At 35.3% G+C, this 13667-nt stretch overlaps 1 protein-coding gene across 16 annotated transcripts in view; it reads right to left on the bottom strand.

Annotated features, from left to right (window-relative positions):
* The window catches only part of CADPS2 (calcium dependent secretion activator 2), a 439469-nt gene that overhangs the window by 125549 nt on the left and 300253 nt on the right, over nucleotides 1-13667 (bottom strand). For all 16 annotated transcript variants that reach the window (XM_031665933.1, XM_031665918.1, XM_031665925.1 and 13 more), the window contains one exon: nucleotides 8029-8130. In XM_031665933.1, the coding sequence (XP_031521793.1) occupies nucleotides 8029-8130 (102 nt within the window). The remainder of the gene's footprint in view (nucleotides 1-8028; nucleotides 8131-13667) is intronic.

Raw genomic sequence — 13667 nt, 5'->3', positions numbered from 1 at the left:
CCGGAATCAATAAAGTACAGAAAATAACTACATAGAGGCTTAATTAATCTTTACAAAACAAGTTTTAAAAGAAGAGAAGTATTTTGTTCTGCTTTTCAGGCTAAATATTTTGGGTTTTTACCACTCTGGCAGCTCTATAACAGCAAAGCAAAGTGGAAAACACTCATTCATCAAATAAAATTCAGCCACATTATATACTTAACATGAATAAACTGAAGTCAACCTTATTCCCATTATGGCAAATTAATTGCACAGAAAAATAAACCAGCACAGATTTGTCTTACAATTAAGCCCTTTTTGTTCCCTACCTATTTTTAAATACAGTATTATTATTATTATTTTTTACCTAAGTGATATATACACATACTTTAAAGAGGAAACTTTTTTATCTGACTTTTTTTTTAAAATGAAAACCAGAAATCCTTTATGTCAGTTCCAGTTTCTGCTTTCTATTTTTAAAAAAATGCTGTCAACTTTTAGCTAATTCTTTTGGTATTTAAACTTTATATCCTTTAATTATACATTAATATTTTTATTTCTTGATTTTTCAATTTTAAATATTGTCCTACTAACTTTCCACTATGGAAGAGAAGTATGTAGCTTTCATTTGTTTCAGGAACTGCACATATTTAAAATAGACAGTTTGGTTAAGTTTTGACATATGTATATACTTGTGACTATAATCAAGTTAATTCATGGCCTGCAAGTCTTCCCCCCAGACCACAGGCAACTACTCATTTCCTTGCTATAATTTTGATTAGTTTGTATGTCTAGAATTTTAAGTAAGAGGAAATGTACAGTATTTACTTTTGTGGGTCTGATTTCTTTCACTTAGCATAGTTATCTTGATATTTATTCATGCTGTTGTATATATCAAGAGTTCATTCCTTTTTATTGGTGGGTAGTATTCCATTGCATGGCATACACTGGGTATCTGTTGCTTGCTGATGGTCATTTGGCTTTCAGAGTTTGGCTACTATGAATAATGTTGGTATGAGCAATCATATAAGTCTTTGTATGGACACATGCTTCCATTTCTCTTGGGAAAATACCTAGGAATGGAATGGCTGGGTCATATGATAAATGTTTAAATTTTTAAGAATCTGCCAAATTATTTTCCAAAGTGGGTTGTAGCATTTTATATTCCTATCAACAGCATATAAGAGTTCCAGTTTCTCCACAACTGTGCCAACACTTGTTATGTTCAGTTTTTGTTTTGTTTTGAATTTAACTAGTGGTACCTAACTGTGGTTTCAAATTGCAATTCCCTATTGAATAATGAGGCTGAGCATCTTTCTATATGCCTTTTTGCTATAATATTCCTTTGGTGAAGTATCTGTTAAAACAATTTTTTAAATTGGGTTAATATTTTATAATTAAACTTTTAAAATTTTATATATTCTGAATAAAAGTTTACTGTGAGATGTGCATTGTCTAAATATTTTCTCCTATTCTGTGACTTAACTTTTTATTCTAACAATGTCTTTGGAAGACCGAAAGTTCTCAATTTTGAGAAAGTTCAAGGTAACATTTTTTTCCATTTATGAATTATGATTTTTGTATTTTATTTAAGAATCTTTGCCTAGCCCTAAGACACAGATTTTTCTCCCAAGTTTTCTAGGTCTACCTATTTTGAGTTAACTTTTATATTATGGGTGAGGTATGAATTGAGGTCAGTAGTTTGCATTTGAATATCCAATAGTTCCAGTACCATCTGTCGGAAAAAAGTATACTTTGCAAATTGCCCTTGCACATTCACTGAAAATCAACAGACCATGTATGTGTGTGAGTCTACTTCTGGACTTTCAATAGCATACTATCTTGATTACTGCAGCATTATAAATTTTGAAATCAATGTTAAGAATCCGACGTTGTCCTTTTTAAAAGTTATTTTTGCTATGGTAAATTCTTTGCATTTACATGTAAACTCTATTATCAGGTTAATTTCTAAAAACCAATCATGCTGGAATTTTGACTGAAATAGGTCAACATAGAGAGAACTGACAACAATATTGAGTCTTCCGAGCCATGAGTACAGTATCTCTCCCTCTGTTTAGGTTTTCTTTAATTTTTCTCAGCAACACTTTATACTATTCAGTGTACAGGTTTTACACATCTTTCATCAGGTTGATCCCAAAGTATTTCATATTTTTTGTTGCTATTTTAAATGATATTAATTTCAATTTGATTGTTGCCAGTATGTAGAAATAAATTAATATTTATATATTTATCACAGGGTGTGGTGGCTTATGCCTGTAATCCCAGTATTTTGGGAGGTCCAGGCAGGAGGATCTCTTGAGCCCAAGAATTTAAGAGTAGACTTGGGCAACATAGGGAGATCCTATCTCTGTAAAAGAAAATACAATCTGTGCATGGTGGCACGTGCCTCTGGTCCCAGCTACTTGGGATGCTGAGGTGGGAGGATAGCTTGAGCCTGGGAGGTTGAGGCTGCAGTGAGCAGTGACCACACCACTGTCCATCCCTGAGAGGGTAACAGAGTAAGACCCTGTCTCAAAAAAAAAATTATCTAGGATTCTCCAACTTAAATATTATAGTAGAATTTTTTAGATTCCATAAGATTTTCTACTCAGATAATCATGTTACCTGCAAATAAAGATAGTTTTGCTTCTTTCTTTCCAATTTGGATGACTTTAAAAAATCCATTTTTTTTCAGAATCCATGCACTGGCTAGATCATTTGGTACAATTTTGAACAGAAGAAGTGACAGCAGACATCCTTGCCTTGTTTTTGATTTTAGGCAGAAAACATTCAGTCTTTTACCATTAAGTATGTTAGCCGTAGGTTTACCATACATGCCCTTAACTGGTTGTATACAATGTATATTAATAATAGTCCTTCTAATACCTTTATTTACTAATTCTATATTTTGTGTCTTCTCAGTTTTGCTTGGTTGGCTTTTTAATCCTCTTCATTGATCATATTTTACTATTTTTCTATATACTTAAAAATTTTTGACTAGATGCTGGACATAGTGAGTTTTATCTTGTTGATGTCTAGATATTTTTGTATTCCTTTAAATATGCTTGATCTCTGTATTCAAGAATGCACTTAAATTACCTGGAAACAGTTTGACTCATTTGAATGTTGATTTTAATCCCCATTAGGTGATATCAGAGTTGTGTTTATTGTAGGGCTAATTTTTTTCCCATGGCCGAAGCAAAACCTAATGAGTACTCTATAGTACTCTACAGATGCCCATGAGCTGGTTTTCCACTCTGGGTAATGAAAACTAGAACTACCCCTGATCTTGTGTGTTAGCATTGGAGATTTTCCCCCATAATCCTTTCCTGTGGTTCTTTGTCAGACCTTGGATTGTTTGCTCACATATATGGAATGATCAATACTTAACCGGAGACTCCAGGGAATCATTTGCAAATACCTGTAGCTCTCTCCTCTCTCTCCTTTAGAACTCTGGCCTGAAATCTCTGGCTACCTTGGCCTCCCTGGAATTCCAGCTCTGCCTCTTCAAGTCAGAGAGTCCACTAGGCTCTACTTAGGTTCCTCCTTTCTGGATCATTGCCTGGAAATGCTCTTCTGGCAGTAAGCAGGTACAACTAAAGGGCTTACTTCATTTCTTTTCCAATTCTCAGGAATCACTTTCATTGCTTTATGTTTAATGTCTTGAAAATATTTTTTCCCATTTTTGGGGCCTTTTAAAATTGTTTCGGGTGAGAGGGTAAATATAATCCCCCACTGCTCCATCTTGGACATAAGTAGCTCTTTTTTTTATTTTGACCACATTCCCCCATTATAAACAAAATTTCCGTCCCTTCCTTACTTCTAATATAGTTACATCATTTTTCAGGGGTTAGATCTAAATTCAGTATCTACATTACATTAGTTATGAGAATGTCCTAGACAACTGAGACACAGTATTTTCTATGATTACTTTCTGTGCTTTGCTCAATAGTTTGTTCATAATTCATACTTCTATTTATTTTTGATGTTCTCTCTTTATATACTTAATCGAATACAATTCCAAATTCTAGTAAAACTAGTACACAATCTAATTAATACAAATCCAAGCTCTATTCCAAGTGGGTAAATGTCTCAATATGTCAAAATACGTTTTATCAATTTAATCTACGTTGAAGCCTTTTCTGACATGCTCCAGTCAGCATTGATTGCTCTCTAAAATCAACTGGCACTTTGAGGGTCTCAGTTAACCATCACTCTAGTGATTCCTTTCTCTCTCCCATGCTGATTTCTTGTTTCAGGGATTTTTTTTTTTTTTTTTTTTTTTTTTTTGAGACACAGTGTCACTCCATCACCCAGGCTGGAGTGCAGTCACGTGATCTCGGCTCACTGCAGCCTCTGCCTCCTAGGTTCAAGTAATTCTCATGCCTCAGCCTCCCAAGTAACTGGGAATATAGGCACTCACCACCATGACCAGCTAATTTTGTATTTTTAGCAGAAACAGGGTTTTACCATGTTAGCCAGGCTGGTCTCAAACTCCTGACCTCAAATAAGCCACCCACCTCAGCCTCCCAAAGTGTTGGGATTACAGGTGTGAGCCACCGCACCCAGCCAGTTTCAGGGATTTTAGATCCTCTTTATTTCCCCCTGGTTTTGGTAAATTCTACAATTCACCAGAGGGAATATAAAAGGAACATTTCTTTTTAGTGCATGTCTAAAAATATCATTATTCTACCATCACTGTTAATAGAAACTATTGCTGGTACAGAATTCTAGGTTGGAAATGATAGTTTCTCAGAATTATGAAGTTACTGTTTTCCAGATACCAGTACTGCTCCTCACATCAAAATGAAAGTTGAAGAAAAGGATCTTTTAAAGTTTCGTTCACTGTCTAACACATAGTAGGAACTCAATAAATATTTGTAGAATAAATCAATGTTGAGAAGTCATTCTAACTCATTGTATAAAATCTGGTTTCTCTTTCTGGAAGATTTTAGGGTTTTTTTAATCGTTAAGTTTCTGAAAATTCATGAAATGTACTTATAAAACCATCAGTTCTCCTGAGACTCGCTTATTATCATGAGAACAGCATGGGGGAAACCTCTCCCACGATCCAATCACCTCCACCTGGTCCCGCCTTTGACACTTGGGGATTATTACAATTCAAGGTGAGATTTGGGTGGGGACACAGAACCAAACCATATCAGGATTGTAAAGTACATATTTAGAGAAATTATCCAAAGATGATGTGCGTATAAGAGAAATAGAGAAACAAAACTTTAAGAGAGGACAGGAAACTAAAATGATACTAATACAAAATGAATACAATGAATGACGTGGACAGCGCTGTCCATTATTATGTAGTTGTAGTTTTTGGGTGGTAGTGTGGGGGATTGAAGTCCCCTGGTGAGTGGCTCTGATTACTCTAACTCGATATAGCAATCCCATGTCAATGTCAGTGACTGATTGAGGCATCCAGTGCACAGAATTTCTCTGGCTGCTGGTTTTGATTCAAAACCAGGCTCATGAGATATAAAAAAATAGTTTCCTAGATCTTCTAAGGAAACTTTTTATGATCTTAAGAGAAAACTACAGAAAAATACAGCTTCTATGACTTCCTTTGGGCACTGGCATGTATGAATGTGAGGCCAAGAAATTCTGCAGGCTTAATGGCTAAGGTGTGAGATAAAGAAAAAAAAAAAAAAAATAATGTTATCTTACTACCAGTCTGGGGATGAAGCTATCCCATGAAAGAGAACAGCACTGTGAGAATCACAAAGAAAGAGAGCTGTGGCTACTGAATAAAGCTAGTCTTAAAGTTTGCCTGCTTGAGACCTGCAGGCAAGTGAGCATACAAATTTATTTATTGTTTAAAACAGTTTGAGGTAGAATTTCTATTGCTTGCAGTTGAAATCATTGATATAATAATGGGGACTTATTTAGTTACTAATATAGATATCTAAATGAATGATGGCTGGGTCTCAACGGTAGCAAAAAAGAGGGAAATTACACTGATTTTCATTGAAAGATATATAAAATACATTTAAAGGATTCTATACAACCTAAGAGACAACACTTTGTTTGTTTGTTTTTGGTTGTTTTGTTTTTGTTTTTTTTTGAGACAGAGTCTTGTCACCCAAGCTGGAGTGCAGTGGTGTAATCAGAGCTCACTGTAGCACTCACCTCCCAGGCTCAAGTGATCCTCCCACATCACCCTCTGGAATAACTGGGACCACAGGCACACACCACCACACCCAGGTAATTTTTTTGTTTTTCTTTTTTGTGGAGATGGGGTCTCGCTACATTGCCTAGGCTGGTCTTGGACTCCTGGGCTCAAGCAACCTTCCCTCCTAAAGTGCTGGGATTATAGGTGTGAGCCACCGCACCTGGCTAACGCAATGCTTTCAACAACAGCAAATGCAGAAACACATCTCTACAAATGCAAAAGAATTTTTTATGTCTTCCTTTTGTTTATAAACTCAAAAATCATTTCAGGCAGAGACTTCAATCTTAACTCTGTAAGTTGAATTGAGCTATGTTATCTACAACAGTGTTTCCTAATGTAAATTTACTGGCCTTTTGAGCAGAATAATTCTCCAGTGTGGGACTGTCTCATGTACTGCACTTTTAAACCAGCACTAAATGACTGTCCCTACCCCTGGTTATCGTGACAATGAAAATCGTACCTCATTCACTTACCCTAAGGTAGTGCTGCCAGCCCCAGTTGAAAAATCACTAATGTAGGGGAACAGATTCATAGTATACACTATAAGATTTTCTCCTTTCAATATCATTTAAAAAAATCACAGAGTCTAAGACCTTTATATTATCAGAAAACATAACAAAAAGGAATAATAATGAGGCAATAAGGTATCAGGAAGAATAAGAAGATAAGGAAACAGAGTCTCAGCATAGTCACACAGCATTCATATGGTTAAATAAAATATTTTTGCGAGCATATTCACTAAGTTTATTTTTTAAATAAGTGCACATGAAATGGTTCCAAATCACATGCATGCAACATGGCAGACAGGTTAGAAGACACAATACTTTATGTGATGACATTTTATAGGCCTAATAAGAGAGAGAAAGAAAATATATTGGCATATTTCTGTTTTTAATCATTAAGGTCTGTTGAATTAACTATAACCAGGAGAAAAGAAATATTATCAAGGTATTTATCTTTTACTCTGTAAATGTTTGAAATGTTTCTTAGTATTGGTGGCTTTTTTTTTTTTTTTTTTTGAGACAAGGTCTCAATGCTCTCGTCCAGGCTGGAGTGCAGTGGTGTGATCACAGCTCACTGCAGCCTCAACCTCCCCAGAATCAGGTGATCCTCCCACCTCTGCCTCCTGAGCAGCTGAGACTATAGACATGCACCACTATGTCTGGCTGGTTAAGTTTTGTGTTTTTTATAGAGATGGGGTTTCACCATTTTGCCCTGTCTGGTCTTGAACTCCTGGTCTCAAGTGATCCACCCCACAAGGCCTCCCAAAGTGTTGGGATTACAGGCATGAGCCTCTGATACAGGCTGATACAGCCTCTGATACAGGCTGATAGCTAAGTTTTTGAGCAAGGAATGGTGCTAGGTGCTGTGACCTGTGTTCTCACAGAATGTAAATAAAAAGATAACTAATGACTTTAAAGCTATGTGGGTTATAAGTGACAAGAAAATAGTACAGACAATAAATGCTCAAAGACTTCAGAATACTCTTTGCTGGAATAATTGAGAAAGGCTCCACTGTGGAGGTGAGACTTGAGGGCTCCTTATCTGGTAACACAGAGAGCAGGAGAAACAGTCACCAGAGCTGGGGGAAGAGACTATGCAAGAATGAGAAATGCAAAAGGCAAGTAAGAGGTGCAATGGATATTGGAGGGGGAATGGCTAACCTAAATAAGTACAGGAGACTGAATGATACGCTGAGAAGCAGACTACAGACTGAAGAGTGTGGATCTTCCCCTGCAGGCAATGGAAGGCTACTGATGATCTTGAGCACTAGCAGAATGATACAAAAAACAATTTGTGGGGGCAGTAAGGGTTGAGTGAAGTATGAAAAGAAATATTTATATTAATGAATAAAATATATATACCTGAAATGGCTTATCTGATTTTCTAAAAGGGAAGAGAGTCTCTCTTTTATCTCCTCAAATCTTTCTTTTTCTTCCACTGAAACAGTCCCAATTCCATCAGGTCTGAAAAAAAAAATCAGAATCAATAATTTATATTGATTGAGCATTTACTTTTATATGTTCAATACCTTTATATATATATATATATATATTTTAAAATCCAAGGAAAAGTTCACTGTATACATGCTAATTGTGTTTACAGTGGAAACTTACTGGATATATTTGCAGCCATTTGCTTTATATTTTGACCCAGAATGAATGGAATGGAATTATTCTCTTTTAGACAGTCTTCAAGGTAAAAGATTACAATAAATATTTTCCAGATCTACCAAAACAATGACTAGTCCTTGAAAATGGCAGTGAAAAGTGTTTTATAGTAGTACCAAACATTTGACCAACCAAGTGAAATCCTCTGAATGAAGATATTATTAAAAAATAATGAAGGTAAGGTAAAATGTCTTAACTGCTTCTCTTCTAAATAATAATTCTGCTAACACAGAACTGGAGATTTAATTGTTGTAGGAAACATAAAAATTCTGGATACATGTAGAAGTTCACTGCCCTTTTTGTTTGCTTAAATATATAGGCATATGAATAAAAATAAATATTAGAATTAAAATATACAGGGAAGAAAGAAAGCTATGTTTCTTTTCAAGATTTTTGTGTTTAAATATTCCTGTGAAGGCAACATGAGTTCCATCAAAATTTTACAAAGCAGCTATGAAGACTGAAAAAAAATCTTATTTTACTAAGATTAGGATTAAAAATGTAAAATATATCAAATAACAGAAATTTATAATTTATTCTGTATCAATTTAGGTATCCGGTTGTACAGCAATCATCTAAAATCTTGAACACAGAAATCTTAACTGTCTTGTTAATGCAGAGGAAAAAAAGTATGAATCTCATATTCACTTCAAAACCTGTTTATATATTTTAACAACAAAATAAGCCTTTTGCACTTGATAATTAACACCAATCATTTCCTACCTTATTAGTTTGTTTATTTATTTGTTTATTTATTTATTGAGACAGAGTTTTGCTCTTGTTGCCCAGGCTGCAGTGCAACGGCACGATCTTGGCTCACTGTAACCTCCGCCTCCTGGGTTCAAGCAATTCTCCTGCCTCAGCCTCCCTAGTAGCTGGGATTACAGGCACCTGCCATCATGCCTGGCAAATTTTTGTATTTTTAGTAGAGACGGGGTTTCACACTGTTGGTCAGGCTGGTCTCGAATTCCTGACCTAAAGTGATATGCCCACCTTGGCCTCCCAAAGTGCTGGGATTACAGGTGTGAGCCACCGTGCCCAGCTTAGCTTATTTCTCTAAAGATTATATTTTAATTCCCAAAGACTTGTGCATTTATCATTCCAATGTACTAACTGTAATGGTTACATATAAAATAGGTAGAAACAGGAATTATTGAAAACAAAGAAAAATGAATGCTTAAAATAACTTTCCTAACAAGATTTTTATTTGTTCCTTTATATATATACATATAATCATATGTATGTGCGTGTATACATATGTTTGATGCTTGTTAACTAGTCAATGAGGATGAAAGCAATTAATTTTAAACTTATACCTGAATTATACTGACATAATGACCTTTCAGTCAAATCAAAGTATCATTTAAGTACGAGAATATTTTTCCAATATAGAGTACATAATTTTTACTTCAGAGACTCACATGCTGCTGGAATTTACACTTTGAAAACATTTCTTACAATATTTTATTCCTAAATAGGGAAACATTAATTTCATATGCAGAATAATAAATCAATCACATTTATTCCATCTGAATTCATTTTGAATGTTAACTATGGAAAAATTAATGGCCAAATATTAGTCTTTCAAGTATTTTTAGGAAGGAGAAAAAGTCTAATGCGTAAATTACAAAGCAGTGAACTATGAGTGAATCCTAATGTTTTACATTTATTTAATAATGGATTTTTCACATATTACTTTAGAATCAATTCCTGTTGAGCAAATGTTAATACAAAATACAAACTTTAACCTATGAATGATTATGCATTGATAATGATCACAAAAGTTCAACTGGGAAATTCTGTTTAAATCATTAATTGGGAATTTGGGTATTCAGACAAAAACTATACCTAAATTACATTATTATGTAGACAACAATAAAAACTCATACCATAATGTTACAGGTGATTATTTCACTGAATATGCCTATGCAAATTGATAAAAAGAGCAAATAACTTATCTTTATTATTCTGCTGATTTGACATAATCTTTTGGCTTAGCTACCTGACAGGCGCTACATAGTTAAATATGAGTAAACGTTTCTATTTGGTTCAACTGTCAAATGAGATAGTCATCCACAGTGATAGTGTAAGTTGTCCCATCATATTAGACTTCACTGTGGCACACTGCCTGCTTGACAGAATGGAGCCAGGGGGTCAGGTGATGACAAGTGAGAAAGGTAAGTCAGGGGAAGCTTACTTGTGTCAACCTTCACTAAGAAAAGAATGTTATATAGAGTGAAGGACCACCATTTTACTGAGTTTGTCACTAAATTAGGTACAAATCTGACAGGTTAAATTCCACGTTTAGCAATTTGGACTTGCCTTTGTTTACACATCCTTATTTTAGTATATATACAAGATTAAGTACTGAATATTAGGAATATGAAGCAGCCTTCTATATCTAAATTATGGGTAATAAATGGTAACTTTGCAGTAGTCAACTCTAAAGGTAACATTTCCTCCTACAATAATTCTTCCTGACAAATGCAAATACTTTCCATATCATCAACATCTTGTCATTGTAATTATTAAAACAAACATAATGATGAGCACTTATAGAATTTTAAATCCATGTCTGGTAATTTGTACTGGCTATTTTATGTGTAGAATAACACATAAAGCCCACAGCAATCCTGTCTCCTTTCCAAAAGAGAAGGCTGCTGAGGCTCAGGGAGGTTAGGTTAATTCTCCAAGGTCACACCGCTGACAAACGCAGGAGCCTGGACTTGAACCTAGGTCTCTTGCCCTCCGAGGACAATGCTCTTGCTCTTATCCTTCCTCTCTTTCTGCTATATTTTGACAGAAAATAATAAGGAGCAATAGAAAACCAATTAAACCATGAAAATTACATTTGAAAAGCAATAATGGACTATTTTGAATATCCTTACATTAGACATTTTCTATCTGACTTGTCTAAGGTGGAGACTTTAAAAACCAATGACATTGAAAATATAACACTTACCATTGAATCAGCAAGTTAGTTAAAGAAGACCCTAAGAAAGGAAGTCCTAAACCTTGCTCTTTCATACATTCTAAAGTATGTTTTTACAAAAGCCTTGAGAGAAATTTAAACCAGTTAAATTTTATGAATGTTTGTTTAGTAGACTAAGAGTATTCGAGATTTAAAAATTATCGTTCATATAAGCTCAGTTTATAAATTCATTCCTGCCAGCTCTACCTTCAAAACACACCCAGAACCTGACCTTCCTTCACCATATCCACCACTGATCCACTGACCCCAGCCACCATCAGCTTATCCCTGAGTATGTAGGCAGCCTCTTGGTCTTTCTCCTCCAGCGCTTTCTTTGTCAGAGAACTGGCCACACACTACTCTGAGCCTCTTCAAGCATGAGTCATTTTTACAGTACTCCTTGACTCAAATGTTGTAATGGTAGCACACAAGGTAAAAGTCAAAGCCTTTATAATGGTCTATTAGCCCCGCTTCCCACAATCTGACCTTATCTACCCCCTTACTTGCCCTGTTCCCCTCCACTCAAGCCATGCTGGCCTCCTAGTTAGTCTTTAAACACAGGAAGCAAGCTCCAGCCTCAAGGCCTTTGCAAGTGCTGCTGCTTCTGCCTGAGAGCGCTTTCTCTACGTGTACACAAAATTATATATGCACACATGCACACCTGGCTTGCTTGCTCACTTTCTTCTGGTATCTACTTACATGACTCGCGATTAGTGAGGTTATCTCCAACCATCCTATATGAAGGTGTGTTTCCCATTCCCATAGACCTTTTTCTCAATATGTTTTATTGATGGCCACTGTACATATGGCTGACACCTAACATGATACATTTATCTATTTGGTTACTGTCTGCTTCCTTTGTGATGTATCTCTAGTGCCAGAATACCAGCTGGCATATTGTTGATATTTAACACATACATGCTGAGGAAATGAATGAGTGATATATGCAATATAAAAAATTACTTAACATTATAAGAATTCATGAATTAGTAATATGACAAATTATTATTACTACTTATTAGAACAGGGTATAAATTATTGGAACATTTTTATTTTATTTTTTATTTTTGAGATGGAGTTTCCCTCTGTCACCCAGGCTGGAGTGCAGTGGTGCAATTTCAGCTCACTGCAACCTCCGCCTCACAGGTTCAAGCGATTCTCCTGCCTCAGCCTCCCAAGTAGTTGGGATTACAGGTGCGCGCCACCACGCCTGGCTAATTTTGTATATTTTTAGCAGAGATGAGGTTTCAAGTTGGCCAGGCTGGTCTCGAACTCCTGGCCTCAGGGGATCCACCCCCCCCTCAGCCTCCCAAAGTGCTGGGATTTCAGGGGAGAGCCACCATGCTCAGCTTGTAACATTTTTATTATGTGATAGTTGCTAAAATAGAACATTTCGTGAAAAGCAAACAGAAGTGGGAACTGTAGTTAAGTGCACTGGGTAAAAAGATCTCTAATTAAAGTTAGTATGTATTAACACTTAGCAGAAAATCTTCGGTGTTTAATTCTACTTTAATTAATAGTAAAATAATTTACTTTAAATCTTAAGAATAGAATTTTTCTCCTTAGATATAAGTAAACATAATCATGCCGCTTTGACATCGATAGTCTGTTAAAATGTGGTTATTTAAAATTGTAACATAAAAGACAAATTTTCTCATTCGAATGTTAAGTAGGACTTAAGTCTATGATGATAATTAAATATTAAAGTGGTTCTGATGAGAAGAAAGGGTAGTCTTATGTATGAAGATTTACTATTCTCATTTTTTTCTGGGGCCTGTAGTTATTGAAGTTACATGATTTCAATAAAAATAGGGTGCTCTGTGAAAAAGGCTTAAGATATGAACAAATTATAAAACACAGATGAAAATAGATACACTTCTTTTAATTACAGATAAAGTCAAACAAGTTATGACATAAAACTTCTATCTGGTCTTAAACAATAAGCAACTGAACACCAAATGCAGTTGTGTGCTAATTTACCTCAAAGATTCTTAAAAAACAGAATTTGTACAACAGAACCTTCTGCCACTGAGGCCTGATCTTAACATATTCCTGTGGGTCACATTCTGTTTTCAGAGAAGCCATCACACACACGTACATCCCCCTGCAAGCTGCATACAAATGTGTGTACACAAACACAGACAATACTTTTTGAAAGGTAGATTCATCTAAAAAATAGTTGAAAAGGCCTCTACATACATACTTACTTAAATTTCTCCATGAACTAAGCAATTTTGTAACTTGCTTAGTTCATCAGTCTGGCAGATTACTGCATTCTAAAACAAATGCAAAAACTCTTTTATATGTATTGAACATCCTGATTATCAATTCCTCCTGTAACAAGTGTGACATGAGCTCCAAA

The sequence above is a fragment of the Papio anubis genome, chromosome 4 (genome assembly GCF_008728515.1).
Source record: "Papio anubis isolate 15944 chromosome 4, Panubis1.0, whole genome shotgun sequence".
Classification (NCBI taxonomy): Eukaryota; Metazoa; Chordata; class Mammalia; order Primates; family Cercopithecidae; genus Papio; species Papio anubis.
The sequence above is the reverse complement of the archived record's forward strand: the minus strand, read 5'-3'. Positions and strand labels throughout refer to the sequence as shown.